General features: G+C 37.5%; 1 protein-coding gene across 7 annotated transcripts in view; it reads right to left on the reverse strand.

Moving 5' to 3' along the window:
• Positions 1-222: 222 nt before the first annotated feature.
• MINDY3 (MINDY lysine 48 deubiquitinase 3) overlaps positions 223-24353 on the reverse strand; it is a 95538-nt gene continuing 71407 nt past the window's right edge. For 4 of the 7 annotated variants that reach the window (XM_019833986.3, XM_011283617.4, XM_003988125.6 and 1 more), the window contains 4 exons: positions 8400-8472; positions 6971-7058; positions 3593-3664; positions 223-1195 (listed from right to left, as the gene is read on the reverse strand). In XM_019833986.3, coding sequence (XP_019689545.1) covers positions 1046-1195; positions 3593-3664; positions 6971-7058; positions 8400-8472 — 383 coding nt within the window. In that variant the 3' untranslated portion in view covers positions 223-1045. Of the gene's footprint in view, positions 1196-2465; positions 2588-3592; positions 3665-6970; positions 7059-8399; positions 8473-23515; positions 23802-24353 lie in introns of those variants that run through there. The other 3 variants (XR_006600318.1, XR_006600319.1, XR_006600320.1) reach the window with 3 other exon arrangements.

The following is a 24353-nucleotide window of genomic DNA, read 5'->3' on the forward strand; positions in this document are numbered from 1 at the left end:
AATTTCTCTAGACAGGATAGGTCTTCTGAAGCTTTGTCTACTCAGGTTCTAGCACTCCGGGCTGGCTAAGTTACAGAGCTCTTAGGTCAGCATATGGTTAGGTCTCACTTTTCAAGGCCTTTGTTGTTGAGTACATCATAGAAAGCTCAAGAACTTTCTGCTGGGCAGAAACACTGTGAAGTATTAGTTTCTTCTGAGTAGCTAATGTAAGAAATGCAAAGCTACAGTTAAAAAAAGTGTTTATTTAGACCATCCACCAGGATAATAAATAATGCAATATACTAATGTAATAACAGATGTTCTCATGCATTTATCACATAAATATACAAGAAAGCTGGCTTACAGGCTGCTGGGACAAATTTGGAAAAGTGTATTTGGCAATACAGTTAACAGTGTTAAGACTATCAAACAGATTCTCTTACCTATCATTTTTTTGAAATATGTTCTCTATATATCAGTGAATAAATGGTAATGTTTCCTTACAGTTTCTACTTTTTATAAACTTTTATAAACATGCCAGAGCTAAGCCAATTGGCAAAGAATCCAGGTTGATAATTTGTTATTTATCAGTATTTCTAATGGAAACCAGATTTTAGAAAAGAAATAAGATTGAACTCTTCTGCCTTTCCATGTGGAGGCTGAAAGAGTGCAAGCCAGGATCACTGAAATAATAAACTGTGTCTGAATGAAATAAAAACCCAAAGTAGAAGTTTATAAAGAGTAACTCTGCTCAATATACAAATACTATATAGTATTAGGATGTTTTTAATTTGATAAATGACCAATTATCCGACTGTAAAAGTGATGAACTTTGATTAAAGCTTAATTTTGCTAGTAAATTTCACATAAAGAGTTAAAATAGGGTAACCTTTAACATAAAGCTTTAAAACAAATAATTTAAACTATCTTAAACACTGAAAATGTGTTTTTAATTGTTATTTACAGTTGATGATACCAGTGTATAGCTTAATGTAGCCAACCGCCTGTCCTGCATCCCTCTTTCAACATCTGCTATTACGAACTTTCTTCTACATCCGTAGGCAAGTTAGTTCAGTGAAGGAGAGCGATCTGTGGTCCACAGTAACTCAATGTATGGCCATTTGGTTTGGAGACAGCGTTTAATAGGAGTGTCATCTGTCTGTAGCATGGGATCTTCAAAACCCATAACCACTGCAGTCCCTTCAACATACATGACCTGTTGAACAAAATCAAGCCACAAAGGTCAATCACTATTCTTAGCAAATTCTTATGAGGGATATGCTGACAAACAAGGTATTGCATATTGTTTCATCTGGAACTTGAATTTGACTTTGATAGAAATTATGAGCAAGAATGCCTGCTGACTAATGGGAAAATATATTTGGAAACGAGGGTGATAGGCATTGTAACTGAGAGCTTATCAGTTGATTTTTAGCTCATGATTTCAAGGAAACAAAAAGTCTATGTGAATCCTGAAGCACATGCAGGTTGTTTACGATAATCATCCTTTAATTAACATACACCACTTGGAAGAAATGTTTATTTATATAACGAAGGCACTGTAACAGAAACAAAGGTATATATTCTGAATTTAAAAGTGTTAGGTTTCCAGAACTGGAGGCAACTTGAATGTGTGTCAATGCAATTTGCTTAGTAGAAAATGCTTGACAGATAAAACTAACCAGGTATTTTATATACAGTGGTAATGATCATATAAAATATACATGGGCAGTTGGCTACTGGAAGAAACTTTAATTTACAATGAACTTTTAGAACTCTCTATGAAATAATATACTAATACCCGAACTCATTAAATGGGCTCACCGTGTACATTAAATGAGTTAGTCAATTTCATTTCGTGAAGAGAAACTCAAATTATAAAAGGAACAGATACAGACCGCCTTCTTCCAAAGTACGTATAAGTATTTTTATATATTCAGTGTTGGATACACATGATTGTAATTATGTTCGTCCAATGTAAAAGCTGTAAGCTGCTGGACTAAGGAGCCCAAAGAAACAAGTTTCTGTAAAAACACATTTGCATCTTTATTTTGGTTAATCTATTTCTACTTTTGATGAAAGAAACTTGAAAAGTGTGAATTGTAGTTTTACTATAATTATCGGATAAAATAGGACCTATTTTTCATAAGGAACTTCACTTGCTTCTGGCATTGGAGCAGACCTTCTTGGGCAAAGTACTAGGACCTACCTCTGTGGCCTCAGCCAGCCTGTGGTGGCTGGATCATACTCCCTCCTACAGTGCCAGCATTCTAATGTTTGTTTATTGCCTCAGATATTTTTGGTAGGACCCTACCCTGTGGGAAGTAGTACTGCTCATCGTATTTCTGTTTCACATATGTATACAACTTAACAACATACATGCTTTGCTTTCTAGTACTTACATCCTGTTGTCCCATTCATTAATACTTGATTTCGGATCTTTGTGTTAGTGAGATGCTTGTCATGAGCATGATTTGAGAACTTACTATATACAGGTAGCATGGCCGAGTAGACCAAGGACATTATTGGGAATCAGGAACTCAGTTCCAATCCCTGCTCTGCCAATGACTTGGTGAGTCACTTAATTTCCCTGTCATTGATGCCTCATCTGTAAAATATGAATAATACTTGACTTACCTTGCAGGGACTGTATAGGCAAATAACTAATTAATGACCATACAATACCTCCTATTACAAGGTTATGTAAAACTTCAAAATCTAGAGGAAGCACTCATCAACATCTATAGCAAAAAAAAAAAAAACTTGGATGCTCTGTTCTAATTTATCTTGTGAAAAAAATCTTTGCACTCATATTTCGTTATGAAAAAGTAACTTTCAGTCTCAGTTTTAGATTTGACGTACACTACGATTGTGTATAGCCATCCTCAATTTACTTATGAAACCAGCATGGGTATTTCAAATTAAAAAGGTATGTTAGGCCTTATTCCTTCTAATAGTAGCTAATTGAATAAATGCAAATATTCCCTGTATATTTTATGTGTAAACAAAGCTAATTACCCAAACTTTTGACTTAAACCAGGTAGAACCAGAGTACATGTGGAAGTGAATCACCTGTGTGCAGTTGTCAATGATTTACAAAGGAAAGCAGCAAAGTGGAGCACGTATAAATGCAGGCTCCAGGGTAGACTACCTCAAGTGCAATCCTAGCTCTGCCATTTCCTGGCTGCTTGACCTTGACAATCTGCTTACCTCTCTGGGCTTCCTCCTCTGTAACATGGGGATGGATACACAAACAATACTCCACAGGGAGGGTGGGACACTTCAGATAAAACAAAGTATTTAATAGAATTCCAGGTAAATGCTCAATAAATGGTAGCTATGATGTTATTAAATACTTAAGAATATTTTCCTCAATCAAAAATCTTACCATTACCCCTTTCTTAATTTAAACAGATCAGTAACTATCATTGGGTGAAACTTGGTTTGGTAATATCTCTACAGCAGAGAGCAATAAAACATATGCAGATCAAGTTAGCTGTTTTGTCACAGTGAAACTATTGTTCCAAAACTCCAATGAGGATCTCGATGACTAACATATCCTGATATATTTACCAACTCAGGTGAAGACAAATTACTATGTGAATTATCATACCTTTTCATTATAATTTGACTGCTTCAATCCATTGTAGTGATAGACAGTAAACGACTCTGGACCACTGGAACCCTATTATAAATAAAAGACTATTAAAACTTTAAATTATACTTTGATATTCGGCAATTTCTAGTTAGCAGTGAAACGAAAACACAAGTTGCTTAAATCCCTACTCTTTGGCGAATTGTTTGATAAAGCAAGAAACTTACTAGACGTCATCTACCAGAAAACCTAAGAGCTGAACTAGTTGCCTCTGGGGAAGAGGTTGCAAAGTGGGAAAGTATTTTTATTATAAGCTCTTCTATACTAGTTTATATTTTTAACTGTGTGCCATGCATTAGTATATATTTTCTTCAAGGATAAGACTCCAAAACACCCATATGTTTCGTAAAATATTATCTCTGCCTTTTTTTTTTTTCTGGTTGTAAATAATTTGTTCCTCTCAATAACTACCTAAGAACAGTAACGTCACTTTTTGTCAACCTGCAATCAACAGCTAGACATCAGTACTTCTCATTTGGCTCACAATATCAAATTAGGGGTTTCCACACCACCCACTTCATCTAAATACTGTCAATTTTTAAATAGCGAAAAGAGCCTTGTGGGAAATGAAAAGCAAAACTATAGCATTCAGAGCCTATAACAGCATCCAATAAAGAAAGGAAATCCTATAACTTGCTATTATACTAAACTTTCAGGAATATCTGATGATGTTAGCTCAGCTGCCTTATACTGGGTTCTCAGCTAAAGATCAAGTTCAATTCTCTGAACTGGGGCATTCGAGGCCATCAGTGGCCTGGCCCCACCAAGCGCACCTGGCTCCAGTGATTTCCCACAGGGCTTGTGGCTTTGTTTTCCTTGCCGTATTGGATACAAGGATGCACATGGGACAGAAGCTGGTCCTGCAGTCTGCCTTAGAATTTGTTCGTTTTGGAATATAGAGAAGAGAGATGCTAGGAATGCTGGCAAGGATGGGAGAGGGCCCGACTGCCTTCCTGGAGGCTCGCTGCTTCAGTTCTTGAGTTTGTCTAAGCTACTCCCCGCAGCTCTGACCTTTCCCCTGACTTCAGTCAATTCAGGCTGTGCTTTGCAATGAAGCATCCTAAAATACAGGACCTAGTCTATCTTTTCAGCTGAATCTCCGGCTATTCACTTTTCTGAATTCTCTGTTAGGACAGACATATTAGTCATTTCCCATGAAAAGACCTGGTGCGCTCAGCTCTTTGCACATTCATTTTTTAAAAACTCCTTTCTTCTCATTTTTCAAGGTCTAATAAATCTAAGTTTTCTACCAAAAATTCTATCCCACTCAAAATGCTTTACAAGAAATAGAAAAATAACTTGATCATTTTCTTGATTGTTTACATCAGTCAATATAATTAGTTACTTAGATAATTTGGCTGCTTATTTTTCAGACTTAATGTACTTTAACTTAGAAAGTATTTCACTGTCCTGGCTACACAATCTATATTCTTTAGTTCCACCTAACAATTGGGAGAAAATACTGAAATACCAGCAGAAGGTAGGGTGACATGGTGGCAAAGTACCTACTCTGGACTCCTCAATCAGCCACGGTCTAACTGTATGACCTCAAGCATTTTTCTGAAATTCTCTAATCCTCAACTTCTTCATGGCCCAAATGGGTGAAAATAGCACCTAATTTATAAGACAGTACCTCATGCACAGTTGTGAGCTCAAAAAATGGTAGCTGCTTCTGCTATTATTATTAACAAATTGCCTTGAAATGCTTACCTGTATTCCACCCGCCCACTCCTCCAATCTGCCTCTCCTTGAGGCGAAGAAAGGCTCTTCCCTACTGCCTACTTTAAGCATTTGTAGAGATTACAGAAGTTGGAGAAATGTTTTCCTGGCTGTCCTTCTGAGCTCAGTTTTACAACTTTACTGAGTGTTACCATATTGATGTGTTGGGTACAAAGCAGTATAAATGAATGTGACTAGGTGGGGATGTGACAAGTCTTCCTCTGAAGCAGCAGGTCTCAAACAATGGCACCATTAGAATCCTCTGGAGGGCTTCTGATTCCCTAGGGCTGGGGATGAACCCAAGAATCTGCATTTCTGACAAGCTCTGGAAGATTACATTTTGAAAGACAAGGGGACTAAATTTATCTTTAATTAGCTCAAGGAATACTACAATTAAAAAATGTTCTTGAACTAATGAGTTCTTAGAATACTTGTAAGTCCTATCATGTAATTAATTACATCTAAGATGTATATTTCCAAAAGACATGGTAACTATCCCCCTTCATTTACATTTCGCCAGCACTTTTCAAAATCCTGCCCTAAATTTAGTGCAATTTTTAATTTAATGCTATAAAGTGCTATAACTTACTGAACATTTATTAAGCTGTCTAAAACACAGTATTAGGTTCCAGAAAAGAACTTTCAGAAAATGCTGGTAGTTGGGAGTGGGAACAGATTGGCCATCACAACCCAGTGGACATTCTAGTCATGTCCGGAAAAAGAAAAATTTTTTTTCATGAAGCATTTACCCAAATTTTGAGAAGTCTAATAGAGATCTTGTGATAAAGTTACTTTTTGAAATTCACCCCACTTTCTTTACTCATGGTAAGCGATCCAGATTTAGAAAATGTGGGTTCCTTTTTCTTTTTTAATTACCGAGGGTGAATGTCAGTAATATCGTCTACTCTGTTAAAGATAATTTAAACCTGAAATATCAAATTAACAATTCTATCTTGACATTTTCCCTCCATTATTTTGTTCTAATTTTGCTTCTTGACAGTATGTCTCCTTTGTAAGACAGGTGAAAGAGAAACTGGCACTTCTATTGAAACAATAATCTTTAACTTAAGCCAGGCTGGTATCTGATGAAATGATCCCCATACACCTGACTCAAGTATTTGGTTTAGCAGTAAAATCCTTCACTGGGATAGGAAGCATGAAGAAAACACAGGCAGAGGCTGTACAACTGGCTTTGTCAACGATGCGGACGGAACACGTGTCCCAACAGGAAACGGCTCCACTCAAAGGTTCTTCTTTCACTCAACTAAAATTCTCCTGGACCTCAGCAGTTTCCACTACATATGAACCTCTTTATCTTTATTTAAACGTATTTAAAAATTCTGAAACGATGCAGACCATCTATGAACAACAGTGACCTGAGAGAAGGAAAATAGGGGTGCAAGTGGATAAAGAGCATCTTTGTCTTTTTACTCCACATACTTCTGAATGTTATGCTTCCTCTAGAAGAACAGTATCATGGTATGTATACACTGATGTGCGTACATTTTCCCACTACCCCCACCCCGCAAGTGTTGCATTACTGTACTGAAACAGACAATCAAAAAACGCTCATCCCAATGGAACAAAACCGTAAGTGAATTTCTTCAACCATGTTACCTGATCAGGAAAAAATTCTTGGAGGAATGGACCCAATAATATGATTCCTAATCCTTCTGGATCTAATTTATTCTTCATGAGATTTATACTATAGGAAGAAGAAGAAGAAAAAAAAAGGAAAACAGTGGATACCAAAGGAAAAAAAGCTCACTTTTCTTCTTTCATGATTAAATTACTAGCACTGTAACACATCTGACTGCCAAAAATCATAAGAACTGTTCTTTTTAGACCCTTAATGACAAATACACAGGAATGACATCTAATTTGCCAAAACTTGGTTATTTTTAAACCAGAGTGATCTGTTACTATTTAGAATTTAAATTACGATGATGACTTTGGAATATTGTTCCTTATTAGGTAAAGTAATTTAAAAACCTCGGCTTATAAACTCAGGCTTATAACCTCCCAAAGGCAAATTCTCTTTGCTTCATAGGTATGTCTGCACTTAACCTTAAAAAATGTTTATTTTAAGCTCAAAGAGAAAAAAGAACAACATCGAAAGGCAGTGCTACATCAGATAATCAGAAACATCTCTAAAAATCTTACCGTTAAGAACCAAATGAGAGGGAACCTTGAAATTCTTAGTCAATGTAAGCTGAAGGGTAAAGAGGTAGGATAATTCTCAAAGAGCTCAAGTGCAGTGACCTAGAACAGGGGCAAGGACCATATTGTTCCAGGAGCAGCCTGGATTGAAGGCTGCTTTGCTTGGCCCTTAACATGCAGGTGTAGCCAAGGCTGGTGAAAGGTGTTATATGTAACCAGAAAGAAGGCAAAGTTTTAAAAGTGAAAATGGTCTTTTTAGAAAATCTTCATTTTCCACCTTCTCTCCCAAGTTATAAATGCCAGGTTAATTATACCTTATTATATATACTATGCAAAGGGTAAGACATTTGAATGTCTGAGTAAGGGCAGCAGGTTAGGACATGAAACAAATAGGCAAGGTCATATTTAATATGTTTAATTCATTAATCCTTAATAGGGTCCTGTTAGTTTATAGGCCATCACATGTTATAAATGTGACTGGACCCATATACAGAATGAAGAACTCAGTCCAATCTGTCAGCTACTTCTAGAAAAACAATCTAACTCAAGTGTACTAACTTCACAATTCAAGGTATGTTATGTATTCTGATGAAAAACAGGTAGATGATATACAGCCACCTATGTAAGAATACGGGAAAAAAAAACACCACAAAACTTTTTCCCTCCTTTCCCTAAGAATTGTCAGTAACCAAAATTGCCTGAATTCAGTTTTCTTTTGCAAATTACAGTGATATAAACAAGATGGTCTCCACTTGGAAATCAGTTTAGCACACACACAGTAATTAGGATTATACCATTTATTGGACTAGTTTACCTACTTCAACTTCTAATGTTTTAAAAGCAATAGAGTCTGAGTCACTTAAATAACACTTCCTATTTAGCTTACTATTCAGGATCTGAAACGAGGTCCAAAGCTTTCATCACATCTTCTAGAAGTGATTCAGGTATGAATCCATTATCTGGGGAAAAAATTAGCAAAAACATTTTGGAATAAGAGTTTTGCCAAGACCTGCTATGAGAAAAACCATGTAAGAGGCAATTGTGGCTATTGTTACCAGACATTCTCTTCTTTTAGTTTTCTTGGGCACAGAGGCAAAGATTCATTTTAAGGTGAGCTTCTAATAAAAAAAATTCCACATGCCTTCTACCTGAGAATTCCAAGGAGACTTTAAAGCCAAATGACTTCTTAAACAGGCTTACAAATTTCAATGAAAAGAAGTTTCTTTCTCTATTTAAAGTTACGGTAATTATTTAATAATTAGGTATGTCTTTGAATAAAACAATGTGAACTTTTATATTCCCTTTAAGAAATCCAATGAAAATCAGTCTTTACCAACAAATTCCTTTAATTATAACGTCATTTAGCTTTTTGAAAGAATGTTAATTATGAGCTGTTATTTAGGTATTTGACAATATAAGACCGAGAGCTATCCCTGTAACAGACTTGATTTAAATAAAAGCCATAGATTTAATGGGAAAAATTCAAAAGTTGAAATTCAGAATAGAATCAAATGGTTGATGAAGACTCGTTTGTGGAAAATATTCCTTTTCTTGGGCTTGTTGAGGAAACAGCATTGGGAAATGGCCCAAATTCAGATGAGGCAATGGAACATGACACACAAAGAAAGCGTGTAGGTCAATTTGAAATCACAGTTTTAACAAGCAAGTTCATTGCCTTAAATGTGCAGTGCCTGAGTTTCTCTACCCATTTACTCATTCTTGAAGACTGTTTCAGCTTTAAATCAACTTCCAACACAATATCCTTTTCAGGAATTAGATAAGTTAAAAACAAAGTCTTTTCATGGAGAACAAGATGTACAAAAGCCATGCTTCCGTAATTCTACAGAATAAAATGTAGCTGTTCTTTCACGATGTGGCATATACTCTGTCTCTATCAGAAAGGAAATGAAGACTTTAAAGTCTTAAACCTCTCAAGTAGATGCTTACCCATTTGAAGCAAAACTGGCCTGGACTCAAGGCAAAGAATCATTTAGGATAATTTAAAAAGTACAGTTTTAAAAAGTGAAGGTTTAATTCCAAATTGTCAAGTTATCAATAATTTGAGGTATACAGAGTAAACTCGTTTCAAGGTACTTGTGAAAGGACTTGAGCTCTGTAAGCCTAACACTGATGAGTTTGAAAAGCAATCTGCTTAGCTAAGTCAGAGCTAAAACCAGCACTCGAAATGTAAAATAGGCTTTCTCTGGCCACTCGCTGACAGGAACGTTTCTCTGTATCGGTTTCCCTGTTTTCCAGCTATCATGTCTATCCACTTGAGAGAAACCCTCTGTATTACAGTGTTCTCCATGAGCACTGAATGGTGGGCAGTTTTCTCTCTTCTTGCCATAACTAGAACCTTGGCTAACTGACTGTATGATCTATGCAAAGAACAACCAGGAAAACAAACAACCTTTTTGGCTCAACTGTGATTAACCTCAAGCATAAACATTCCAACATATTTTTAAGATACCTACGAGTATCTTAAACACAGACATTCTGGAGAATAACAGTCACCAGCAAGCCAGTATTCTACATTTGGTACATACAGTGCTTTAAAGCTAGATGGTAATGTAATTTTCAAAGACTTTTACTATACTCAGGATGAGAAGAGGCGATTTGGAAATTGCTTACCTTTTTGAAACCTTAATTTTGATGTTACTTTATTCTTTAATCATATCAAATCAAAAATCAGACAAATTCTTTAAGAAATTCTTAAGTCTGAAAGCAAATGAAACTTAAATCATCTAGTATTTAGGCAACGAATTCCTTGAAGAATATGGAAATAGAGACTGATAAGATCTCAAGACAGCAGAGGGAATGTGAGTACCATTTGCTGACTGAACAAACCTAAGAAACACCCTAGAGCTTGACTGCATCGCTAAATTAAGCAGATAAACATAAAATGGACTTCCATTGGTTTTAAAGCTCAGAAGAAGGGGGACCAGGAGGTGGGAGAACACAAGAGAGTGTACCAGTTGTGATCCTAAGCAGTTACCATGTAAATATTTGAATATGATTAAACTGTGTTTGAAAGGACTTGAAGGGGGAAAAGCTGTGTGTTTAAAAATTAGAATTTGGGGGGGGGGTGCCTGGGTGGTTCTGTCTGTTAAGCGTCAGACTCTTGATCTCAGCTCAGGGCATGATCTCACAGTTCGTGAGTTCAAGTCCCATGTAGGGCTCTGCACTAACCGCCCGGAGCCTGCTTGGAATTCTTTCTCTGCCTCACTCATGCTATCTATCTAGTAAATCAATAAGTCAATAAAAAATAAATTATTTTTATCAAAAGCTTGTAAAAAGCATCAAGTTCCTAAAGGCTGAGCGGAGGAATAACTCAATGTAAAAAATCAGTGATGCAGAAGAACGACAGTTCAGTGAGTAATTTCCTAAGCTAAAAAACATTTGCACCAATCATGGTTTCTGTTCTAAAAGACAACAGACTTGCCCATCTGATGCTGCAGATGGAAAGCAAGTATCAGGAATTAACAGAGAAGACAGGAGATTGCTTGTGAGGAGATGGGGGTTAGGGTTGGGCAGAACACGACGGCCCTTAGGACCGTACATATTCAAACCACTGTAGGCGTAAGAGAGTCAAGTTTCTTGGGAATAGAAAATAAAACTGAGATTTAAAGATGTTTAACGCCATTTATTTAGTCAAATAATTATTTTTACTAAATGTTGTGTTGTATTATACTTTACCTAATCTTATTAAAAATGTAAGGGGAGGAGTTAAGAAGGTGGAGAAGTGGGGGGATGAGGTCAGATCACTTGGCACATTCAGGACATCAATCTGTGGAGTGGCAGAAGGAACTCGACAATGGGAGGGAGACAGCTTGGCAGGAGGAGGTGCCTGCATGTGAACTGGGGGAGATAAAAGGATGTAGGTATGGAGAGGAGGGAACCCCTTCTGTGGAGACACAAAAGGGAAAGATTGTGAAACTGCGGTATTGAGTTAGTACAAGAGGAAAACCTCTCCGGACCACAGACTGGGGAACAAGAAATATGGAGAGTGACAGTTTCTATTTTGCAAACAGACTTAGGAGCTGAAGAATGGAGGTTTCAAAAGTGGGTGGCTTTCTCCAGACAAGAGCTGCCCCCGTGTGCATGCCTGTGGGGAGGGGAGCCAGCCGGGGGGGGGGGGGGGGGGGAGGGTGCGGTAGGGATCTCAGGGGCACACGGGAAAGAATAGTCTCCTTCCTCCAGGAATGTGGGAGGAGGGTTTATTGCCTCTCTAAGGGCAAAAGACCCTGCAGGCGCCAGCCAAAGGCCTTTCATCAGCAGGGCGGAGTGGTGCTACCTGGAACCAGGGGTGCGGGATCCTTTCAGACATCAGGTTTTGTATCCTGGCTGAGGCCTAGGAGGCTGGGGAGACAGTGGAGCAGGACAGGCTGAGTGCCCGCTCTGCGAGGGCCGCCACTACAGTGTGGTTTGACACACTTGGTCCGGGGAAGGGAGACTGCGGTGGGAGACCAATTTTTCTCCCCATCACCAACACGGTGGGGCTTCAGGGAATAGGCCAGAAAGGACAGCGGCCCCTAGTGGTAGCAGGACCCGCTTACACCAAATCCTGCCCCGCCGTGCCTGGTAACTGCTTATCTACTGACACTGACAGAAACCAGACGGCCTCTCCTCCAAACCAGCACAGCCACTGATCCCTGGCACCAACAGACAACTATTATTATTTTTGTTTTATATTTATGTTTGTTTAATCAGGCATTTTCACTCTATTCTTTTTACACCTTTTATATATCTCCTTTATTTTCTTTTCACTCTCTATGGATTAAGCCAGGCACTTTTGTTGTTTTTTTTTTTTTTTTAGCCTCTCAGCTTGGTCTTTTTTCCCCCCACTTTCATTTTTCTCTTTGTTTGGGATCAGGCTCCCCCTCCCTTTCCTTTTTTCCAGGGTTACTTCAACGAACAAATCAAAGCACACCTGGCAGAAGGTCCAAGCACTCCACCACTATAAGCAAGGGACAGCGTTGCAGAGGACTGAGCAGTGTGATAGAGCAGCCAAAATACAACAGAATACGTGCAACACACTTGAAAAACACTTCCTGAAAAGCCAGGCCCTGGACAATGTATTGCCCCTTTTTAATATAGTAGTACTCACAGGTGCAGGACACATAACAAGCTTTTAAAACATGTAAAAGACAAAAAACTGGCCCAAATCCCAAAATGGAAGAATTCTCATTAAAAGAAAATCCGGGAAGAAATGATAGCCAGAGAATTGCTCAAAACAGATATAAACAATATATCTGAACAAGAATTGAGAATAGCAGTCTTAAGGCTATCAGCTGGGGTTGGGAAAAAAACACAGAAGACAGCAGGCAATCTATTGCTGCAGAGATCAAAGACATAACTAGTTATGATTAAGAAATGCTATCTATAAATTAGATGCAAAATAAACTAGCCATATTGACAGCAAGGATGGAAGAAGCAGAGGAGAGAATAGGTGAAATAAAATTATGGAAAAGGATGAAGCTGAAAAAAAGAGGGAATTGAGGGAAAGGAAATTAGAGAGCTAAGTGATTCCAGGAAACAAAATAATATCCATATCATAGGAGTTCCAGAAGAAGAAGAGCAAGAGAAAGGGGCAGAAGGTTTATTTGAACATATTATAGCTGAGAACTTCCCCGATCTGAGGAAGGGAACAGGCATCCAAGAGTCACACAGAACTCTCTTCAAAATCAACAAAAACAGGTCAACACCATGACATAGAGAAACTGGCAAAATACAAAGATGAAAAGAGAATTCTGAAAGCAGATAGGGACCAATGGGCCTTAACCTACTAGTGTAGATTCATAAGGTTAGTACCAGTCCTGTCCACTGAAACAGTGTCAGAAGACATAGGGTATCAGACTGGATTAAAAAAAAAACAAAACAAAAGATCCATCTATATTCCGCCTACAAGAGCCTCATTTTAGACCTGAGGACACCTGCAGATTGAAAGTGAGGGGATGGAGAACCATCTATCATGCTAATGGATGGCAAAAGAAAGCCAGAGTAGCCATACTTATATCAGACAAACTAGATTTTCAAACAAAGACTATAATGTAACAAGAGATGAAACATTATATCATAATTAAAGGGTCTATCCATCAAGAAGAGCTAACAATTGTAAACGTGAAAGTACCCAATATATAAATCAATTAATTACAAATGTAAACAAATGTACAGATAATAATACCATAATTATAGGGGACTTTAATACTCCACTTACAACAATCATCTAGGCAGAAAATCAATAAGGAAACAACAGCACTGAATGACCATTGGACCAGATGGACTTAACAGATATATTCAGAACTTTTCATCCAAAAGCAGAATACATTCCTCTCGAGTGCACATGGAACATTCTCCAAAATAGATGACATGCTGGATCACAAAACATCCCTCAAAAAGAATGAAAAGACTGAGATTATTATACCATGCCTATTTTCAGGTCACAACACTATGAAACTTGAAATCAACTACAAAAAATGTGGAAAGCCCTCAAATGCATGGAGGTTAAAGAACATCCTACTAGGGGCATCTGGGTGGCTCAGCTGATTAAACGTCCAACTCTTGATTTTGGCTCATGTCATGATCTCATGGTTCATGAGTTCAAGCCCCATATTGGGCTCTGTGCTGGAAGCATGAAGCCTGCTTAGGATTCTCTCTCTCTCTCTCTCTGCCCCTCCCCTGCTCATGCTGTCTCTGTCTCTCTGAGGATAAATAAATAAAAACTTAAAAAAAAAAGAACATTCTAATAAAGAATGAACGGGTCAACCAGGAAATTAAAGAAGAAATTAAAAAAATATATAGAGGCAAATGAAGACGAAAACATTTTGACAGTCTAAACCCTTTGGTATGCAGCAAAGGCAGTTCTAAGAGGAAAATACATTGCAATTCACACCTATCTCAAGAAGCAACAAAGGTCCCCAATACACAACCTAACTTTACACCTAAAGGAGCTAGAAAGGCAGTAGCAAAGAAAGACCAAAGCCAGCAGAAGAAGAGAAATAATAAAGATTAGAGTTGAAATAAACCATACAGAACCCAAAAGAACCAGTAGAACAGATTAATGAACCTAAAAGCTGTTATTTTTAAAAGAGTAAACAAAATTGATAAAACCCTCTAGCCAGACTTCTCAAGAAGAAAAAGAGAACCCAAATAGATAAAATCACAAATGAAAGAGATCACAACCAACACCACAAAAATACAATTATTAAAGAATACTATGAAAAATTATATGCCAACAAAGTGGATAATCTGGAAGAAATGGACAAATTCCTAGACACTCACATACTATCAAACTCAAATGGGACGAAATAGAAAATTTTACCAGACTCACGACAAGCCAAGAAATCAAATCGGTGATCAAAAATCTCCCAATGAGTAAGAGTCCTGCGCCAGATGGCTTCCCAGGGGAATTGTACTGGAAGCAGAGTTAATACCTATTCTTCTCAAACTGTTGCAAAAAGGGAAAAGCTCCCAGACTCATTCTATGAAGGCAGCATTACCTTGATTCCCAAACTAAAGACCCCAAACTAATATCCCAAACTACAGATATTACAGGCCAATATCCCTGATGAACAGGGATGCAAAAATTCTCAACAAGATACTAGAAAATCAAATTCAACAGTATATTAAAAGAATTATTCACCATAAATTAAGAGGGATTCATTTCTGGGCTGCAGAGCTGGTTCAATATTTGCAAATCAATCAATGTGATATGTCACAATAGAAGAAAGGAGAAGAACCATGTGATCCTGTTAATAGATGCAGAAAAAGCACCTGACAAAATACAGCATCCTTCTTTTTTTTTTCTTCACGTTTTTTATTTATTTTTGAGACAGAGACAGAGCATGAGCAGGGAAGGGGCAGAGAGAGAGGGAGACACAGAATCTGAAGCAGGCTCCAGCTCTGAGCCATCAGCACAGAGCCCGATGCGGGGCTCAAAATCACAGACTGTGAGATCATGACCTGAGCCGAAGTCGGACGCTCAACCAACTGAGCCACCCAGGCGCCCCTACAGCATCTTTCTTAATAAAAATTCTCAAAGTCAGGATAGAAGGAACATACCTTAACATCATAAAAGCCACATATGGAAGGTCCACAGCTAATATCATCCTCCATGGGGAAAAACTGAAAGCTTTCCCCGGGATCAGGAACATGACAGGGATGTCCACTCTTACCACTGTTTAATAGTGTTGGAAATCCTAGCCTCAGCAATCAGACAACAAAATGAAATAAAAGGCATCCAAATCGACAAAGAAGTCAAACTTTCGCTCTTTGCAGATGACATGATACTCTATGTAGAAAACCCGAAAAGACTCCACCAAAAAACTCCTAGAGCTGATACAGGAATTCAGCAAAGTCGCAGGATATAAAATCAACGTACAGAAATCGGTCGCATTTCTGTACAACAATAATGAAACAACAGAAAGAGGTGTCAGGGAGTTGATCCCATTTACAATTGCATCAAAAACCATAAAATACCTTTTACCTAACCAAAGAGGTAAAATATTTGTACACTGAAAACTATACAAGGCTTATGAAATAAATGGAAGAAGACACAAAGACATGGAAAAACATTCCATGCTCATGGATAGGAAGAACACATATTGTTAAAATGTCAATACTATCCAAAGCAATCTATACATTCAATGCAATCCCAATCAAAATAGCACCAGCATTCTTCACAGAGCTATAACAAATAATCCTAACATTTGTATGGAACCACAAAAGATCCCCAATAGCCAAAGTAATGTTGAAAAAGAAAACCAAAGCTGGAGGCAACACAATCTCATACTTCAGCCTGTGTTACATAGCTGTAATCATCAAGACAGTATGGTATTGGCACAACAACAGACACACAGACCAATGGAATAGAAGAGAGAACCCAGAAATGGACCCACAAACATATGGCCAACTAATCTTCAACAAAGCAGGAAAGAGTATCCAAGGGAAAAAAAGACCATCTTTTTAAGCAAATGGTTCTGGGAGAACTGGACAGCCACATGCAGAAGAATGAACCTGGACCTCTTTCTTACACATACACAAAAATAAACTCAAAATGGATAAAGACCTAAATGTGAGACAGGAAACCATCAAAATCCTACAGGAGAAAACAGGTAACCTTTTGGACCTTGACTGCAGCAACTTCTTACTTGACATGTCTCCAGAGGCAAGGGAAACAAAAGCAAAAATGAACTATAGGGACCTCATCAAGATAAAAAGCTTCTGTATAGCAAAGGAAGCAATCAACAAAACTAAAAAGCAAGACAGAATGGGAAAAGATGTATGCAAATGACATACTGGATAAAGGGTTAGTATCCAAAATCTGTAAAGAACTTACCAAACTTGACACCCAAGAAACAAATGATCCAGTGAAGAAATGGGCAGAAAACATGCAGAGACACTTTTCCAAAAAAGACATGCAGATGGCAGACACACGAAAAGATGCTCAACGTCGCTCATCATCAGGGAAATACAAATCAAAAGCACATTGAGATACCACCTCACATTGGTTAGAACAGTTAAAGTTAACAAATCAGGAAACAACAGATGCTGGCGAGGATGTGGAGAAAGGGGATCTCTTTTGCACTGTTGGTGGGAATGCAAGCTGGTGCAGCCACTCTGGAAAACAGTATGGAGGTTCCTCAAAAAAATTAAAAACAGAATTACCCTATGACCCAGCGATTGCACTACTAGGAATTTATCCAAAGGTTACAGGAGTGCTGATTAAAGGGGCACATGCACCCCAATGTTTATAGCAGCACTATCAACAATAGCCAGAGTAAGGAAAGAGCCCAAATGTCCATCGATGGATGAATGGATAAAGAAGATGTGGTATATATATACAATGGAGTATTACTCGGTGATAAAAACAGTGAAATCTTGCAACAACATGGATGGAACCGGAGGGTATTATGCTAAGTGAAATTAGAGAAAGACATCTTATGACTTCACTCATATGTGGAATTTGAGAAACTCAACAGATGAAATAGGCGAAGGGTAAGAAAAATAAGATAAAAACAGAGAGGGAGGCAAACCATAAGAGACGCTTAAATACAGAGAACAAACAGGGTTGCTGGAGGGTGTTGGGTGAGGGATGGGCTAAATGTGCCACGGACAATAAGGAGGGAACTTGTTGGGATGAGCACTGGGTGTTATACGTAAGAGATGAATCACTGGATTCTACTAATGAAGCCAAGACTATACTGTAGGCTAACGAACTTGAGCATAAATTAAAAAAAAAATTTACTAACACATAGCTGCAATTTAATATAACACATAGAAAAAAGTACTTTTGTCATTAGGCTAAGTTACGACATTTTCCTGTTTCAGTGTTCCTTGGCCTCTTCACTTTAGTGTTACTACTGGTTTGTTCATCTGGCTCCCTGATAGATAGGAGCTCCTGCACTGCAGCGATTCCCTAACCCCAGAGCTGGCACAGTGCTTGACACAACTTGCGCTCAAGAACATTTGTTACATTTAATTATTCAACCTAGTCCTAACTTCATGTTTCAACAAAGTACTCCATCCAGGCACCTTGGTTCAACCAGAAATGCTTTGTAAACATATTAAGTTCAGAAAGAAGGGATTACTTTACGGCTTCTCCTGCAGAACCACTTTTATTACAAATGATAGAAAAGCTACAAAACAAACATGGTGGTGGGAAATGGAAAAACTATGGCTGGGCACCTAAAACAGAGTGATAACTGTGCAACCACAAGGTAAAGCGTTGCAGTGACAAAAGGGGGAAAAGGGGAAGCAACAAAGGAACAGAGAAGAAAATGGTATCATTTCAGAGGAATAGAGAAGACTGAACAAAAGGCAATTTCTGGAGAATGTCTAAGGACTGATGAATAGTAAACAATCTCCAAGTAAAATTATTCTCAAAGGTTACACAAATGCAGCACACTAAAATCAGACAAAAGATGGCAGTCAATATATCTCATCAACTTAAAAAAATAGCATTTAAAGGGCTCTTTTTATATCAAAAAACAGAGCCTTGGCCCAAACAAGGTTGCCTCCTGAAATATAATTATACCAGGGAGGAGCGCCTGGGTGGCTCAGTCGGTGAAGCATTCGACTTTGGTTCAGGTCATGATCTCATCATTTGAGTTTGAGCCCCACATTGGGCTCTGTGCTGACAGCTCAGAGCCTGGAGCCTGCTTCAGATTCTGTGTCTCCCTCTCTCTCTGTGCTTCCCCCACTCGTACTCTTTCTCACTCACTCAAAAAAATAAAATGTAAAAAAAAATTATACAAGGGAAAAGAAAGAGAGTAAGAGAAAATAAAACAAATCCCATGGTGTGTAATGCACAAACTTGTGTCTGTCATTTCAAATACCATTTATGTAGAATTCAGTGCTTTGAAGGAAACCGAATAAGCTCTATGCCACTTTTTTTTTTTTTTTTAAACAACATGGTCAATTTACAGAGTAACTGAATAACCATGTAAACTAGATATAAGTCCATTTTAGGGAGGAGAAAACTGAGGTTAGGAACTTTCCCAAAATCACACAGCTGAGTAACAGAGGTAGGATTTGAATCCAGGCTGTCTGATACCAACAGAAGTGTCTTTAGCAGTTTAGAAAGACATTTTACTTTTAATTTTTAATTGTAGTTGATTTATACTATCAAATTAGTTTCAGGCATTAAACAGTGATTCAATAATTCTATAGGATACAAAATGTTTACCATGAGAAGTGTATTACAATATTTACTGACTGAATTCCCTGTGCTGTACTGAATTCCCTGTGGCTTAAATTTTAGAACTGAAGTTACTACCTCATGACCCTCTTCCCATCCCCCCAACTTCCTCTTCTTTGGCAACCATCAATTTGTTCCCCCTGAGTCTGTTTCTCTTGTCTTTGTCATCATTGTTATATTGTTGGCTTGTTCATTTGTTTTTTAGATTCTACACATAAGTAAAATCATATGGTGTTTTTCTCTCTCTGGCTTATTTCCCTTAGCCTTATGCCCTGTAGGTCCATCCATGTTGTTAATGACAAGATTTCATTCTTTTTTACGGCTGATATTCCTATGTGTATATACCACATTTTTATCTGTTCTTCTATAGACACTTAGGTTGTCTCCATATCTTGGCTACTATAAATAATGCTGCAGTAAACATACGGGGGCATATATCTTTCCAAATCAATGTTTTCCTTATCTTCTGGTAAATATCCAGGAATGGAATTACTGGATCGTGTGGTACTTGTATTTTTAATATTTTGAGGAAACTCACTACTGTTGTCCACGATGTGCCAGCCTGTATAAGCCTATATGCGCCACCAACAGTGTACGAGGATTCCTTTTTTTCCATTTTTCTCCACATCCTTGCCAACGCTTTTTTCTTGTGTTTTTGATACTAGAGGGGATATCTTATCATGATTTTGATTTGCATTTACCACATATACATTTCAACTAATGTGACATTGAGCATATTTTCATGTTGTCTGTTGGCCCCCTATAGGTCTTCTTTGGGAAGATGTGTATAGAGGTGTTCTGCTCATTTTAAAATTGGGATTTTTTTGGGGGGGGGGGTGTTGAGTTGTAGGAGTTCTTTTAATATTTTAGATAATAACCCCTTACTAGATATATGACTTGCAAATATCTTCTCTCATTTGGTGCTTGCCTCTTTGTTTTGTTGGTTTCCTTTGCTGTGTAAAAATTTTCTAGTTTGATGGTAGTCCCAACAGATTTTAATTTGTTTCCCTTGAGGAGACAAATCCAGAAAAAATATTGCTGAGGTTGATCTCCAAATTACTGCCTATGTGTGTTTTTTTAAAAATTTCTAATTAAAAAAATTTTTTTTAGGAGTTTATAGTTTCAGGTCTGACATTAAGCCTTTAATCTATTTTGAGTTTGTTTTTGTGTAGGGTGTAAGAAAGTGGTCCAGTTTTTCTAGCACCATTTATTGGAGAGACTGTCTTTTCCTTGTATATTCTTGCCTCTTCTGTCATAGATCAAATGACCATATACCATGGGTTTATTTCTGGGCTCTCTGTCCTGTTATATTGATCTGTGTGCCATACCATAATCGTTGTGATCATCATGGCTTTGTAGTACATCTTGAGACCTGGAATTGTGATACCTCCAACTCTGTTCATCATTTTCAAGCTTGCATTGGCTATTTGGGGCCTTTTGGGGTTCCACACCCATTTTAGGATTTCTGTTCAAGTTCTGTCAAAGCCACTGTTGGTATTTTGATGGGAATTTCAGTGAATCTGTAGATCACTTTGGTAATACGAACAATTTTAACAGTATTCTTCCAATCAAAGAGCATGGTACATCTTTCCATTTGTTTGTGTTGTCTTCAATTTCTTTCATCAGTGTCTTGCAGTTTTCAGAGTACAGGTCTTTCGTCTCCTTGGTTAAAACTATATCGAGGTATGTTATTCTATTTGACGTACTTGTAAATGGGCTGGTTCCCTTTCCTTCTTGTGATTTCATTATTAGTGTATAGAGACACAACAGATTTCTGTGTATTGATTTCATATACTGTAACTTTCCTGAATTTATTAATTAGATTTAGTTTTTTGGTGGAGTCGTCATGATTTTCTCCATAAAGTAGTATGTCATCTGAAAACAGTGAATGTTATACTTCTTCTCTACTAATTTGGATGCCTGTTATCTTTTTCTTGTCCAACTGCTGCAACTGTGACTTCCAGTACTATGTTGAATAAAAGTGGCGAGAGTGGGCATCCTTGTCTTGTTCCTGATCCTAGGGAAAACCTTTCAGCTTCTCACCACTGAGTAGGTCAGCATTGGGTCTGTCACATATGGCCTTTATTATGTCAAGGTATGTTCCTTCTATATCCACTTTGTTGAGAATTTTATCATGAATGGATGTCGAATTTTGCCAAATGCTTTTTCTGCCATCTATTGAGACAATCATGTATTCTGTTGTGTGTATTAAACCGTGCTTGCAACAAATCCCACTTGATTGTGGTAAATGATCCTTTTAATGTATTTTTCAATTTGGTTGCTAATATTTTGTTGAGGATTTTTGCATCTTAAATTCTCGTTTTTATTTTTTTTTTAGTTGTTTAGTATCAGAGTAATACTAGTCCCATAAATTAATTTAAAAGCATTCCTTCCTCTTTTTCATTTTGGAAAAGTATGAGAATGGTAAGTATTAAGTCTTCTTTAAATGTTTGGTAGAATTCACCAGCGAAGCCACTGTCCTGCATTTATGCTTCTCACAAGTTCGTTTTTTTAAAAAAATTTTTTTTAAATTTATTTTTATTTTTTGAGAGAGGGAGAAAGTGTGTGCAAGTGGGGGAGGGACAGAGGGAGAGAGAAAATCCCAAGCAGGCTGTGGAGCCTGACACGGGGCCGAACCCCACAACCCTAGGATCATGACCTGAGCTGAAATCAAGAGTCAGACACTCAACCAACTGACCCACCCTGGCAGGCGCCCCTTGTTCCAAGTGTTGTTTATAGTAATGGGACCGTTCTCAGAAGAAGGTTGTACATTTTTAGGAATTTGTTTCTTCTAGGTTAATTTGCCAATTTTTAAATAATAATCACTTGTAATTATTTGTATTTCTGTGTTCTCATAACTTCTCATTTCTGGTTTTGCTTGGGCCCTTTCTCTTTATTAGCTTCAGTAAAGGTTTATGAGTTTTATCTTTTCCAACAACTCAGTCTTGCTTTCATTGATCTGTTCCACTGTTGTTTGTTCTCTGTTCCATTTATTTCTGCTCTGATCTTCATAATATCCGTCCTTCTACTAACTTAAGCCTTAATTTATTCCTCTTTTTTAGTTCCTTTAGGTATAAGTTTAGATTATTTATTCAAGATATTTCTTGTTTCTTCAAGTAGGCCTGTACTGAGATATACTTCCTTCTTAGAATTGCTTTTCCTTCATTCCAAAGATTGTGGACCATTGTGTTTTCGTTTGTCGACAAGTATTTCTTGATTTCCTCTTGGATTTCATTTTAGCCTCTAGGTGTTTGGGTTTCTCCTATTTGTTTTTTTCTTGTAACTGATTTCTAATTACTTGCTGTAGTAGGAAATGATGGTTCATTCGACTTCAGTGTTCTTAAATTTATTGAGACTTGTTCTGTGGCCTATCATATGATCTATCTTGGAGAATGTTCCATGTGCACTTGAAAAGGATGTGTGTTCTGCTGTTTTGGGGTAGAGTGTTCTACAAATATCTGTTAAGTCCACCTGGTTGGACATGTTATTCAATGTCACTATTTCCTTGATTTTCTGTGTGTATGATCTAGCCACTGATGTAAGTGGGGTATTAAAGTCTCCTCCTATTATTATTATATTGTCAATTTTGCCCTTGATGTCTGTTAATATTTGCTTTATATAATTAGGTTTTGTTATATTGGGTGCACAGATATTTACAAATCCCATGTCTTCTTGGATGGATCGATCGCTTTATCATTATGTAATGTCCTTTGTCTTGTTATGGCCTTTGTTTTAAAGTCTATTTTGTCTGCTGTAAGTATTGGTACCTAGTTTGTTTTTTTTTAACTTCATTTGTATGAAATACTTTTCCAATTCTTCACTTTCAGTCTGTATGTGTTTTCTGAAGGAGTTTCTTGTAGGCAGCATATAAATGCATATTGTCCTTTATCCATTCAGTCACCCTATAGCTTTTGGTTGGAGCATTTAGTCCATTTATGTTAATGTAATTTTTATAGGTATGTTGCCATTTTGTTAATTGTTCTTTGGTTGTTCCTGTAGTTTTCTGTTCCTTTCTTTTCTGGTGGTCTGATGGTTCTCTTTAGTGTTATGTTTGAACTGCTTTCCCTTTGGGTATCTTTGGGTTATCAGAGGGTTCATATACAACATCCTATGTGTGTGGCAGTCTATATTAAGTTGATGATTGTTTAAGTTCAAATACATTCTAGAAGCACTAAATATTTACTCCTTTAAATATTTACTTCCTCTTTGAGGAAGTTCTCATGGATTTCATCCACTCTTCTCTAAAGTCCTGTTAGTATCTTTATGACCATTACTTTGAACTCTTTATCAGGTAGATTGCTTACCTCCATTTTGTTTAGCTCTTTTTCTGTAGTTTTGTCTGTTCTTTCATTTGCAACGCAGTCCGCTGTCTCCTCATTTTGTCTGAGTCTCTGTTTCTGTGTAGTTGGTAGGTCACTTAAAATTCCAGGTCTTGAAAGGAGTGGTCCTGTGGTGTAGTGCCCTCCTGTTCAGGAGAACCAGGAGTTCCTGGGGTGACCCCTATGTGGATTGCAAGTGCCCTAATGTTATGGCTGAGCAGCAAATCCTGTGGGCACCCTGGTGTGCAGATCTTGTTCCCTGTGCAAGCAACTGAGAGAGAAAGTCATTTTCTGATACCTCGAGGTACTCCGAGATTTTTCTTTTATCCCATATCTTTGGTCACATCAATTTACCTCCAAAACATCTACTTTTTAAAGTTTTGTTATTTTTAAAACTTGTATAAAACATGAACCTGAATACAGTGCACATATCCAAACACTTCCCCCACAAAAGGGATAAAAAAACCCACGAAACTATGAACTTGCTTTAAAGACCATATGTAACACTTTATATAGGTCTGATACCTGATTCATTTTTGGGTCTGAGCACACCTATTGGTGTTTATTTTCATTTCTGAATTTGAGATTATTCATTAAACTGAGCCAAGTAAAGCTTATTTCATCCAGTGGTGGGTAAATATACAGGTCAGTAGGTTGTACTTTTCATCTGAAGATTTAGAATGATATGTTTTTGAAAAGTGATGATTATTAAGTCCAAGAGAAAATAAACTAGCATGTTTCTTAAGTTAGAAAAAAGGCAGAGTGGAAGAAGCTAAATCAGAGTCAAGTCACTACTACAAGCACCATTCGATGTATAGAGAGA

Source organism: Felis catus, chromosome B4 (assembly GCF_018350175.1).
Source record: "Felis catus isolate Fca126 chromosome B4, F.catus_Fca126_mat1.0, whole genome shotgun sequence".
Classification (NCBI taxonomy): Eukaryota; Metazoa; Chordata; class Mammalia; order Carnivora; family Felidae; genus Felis; species Felis catus.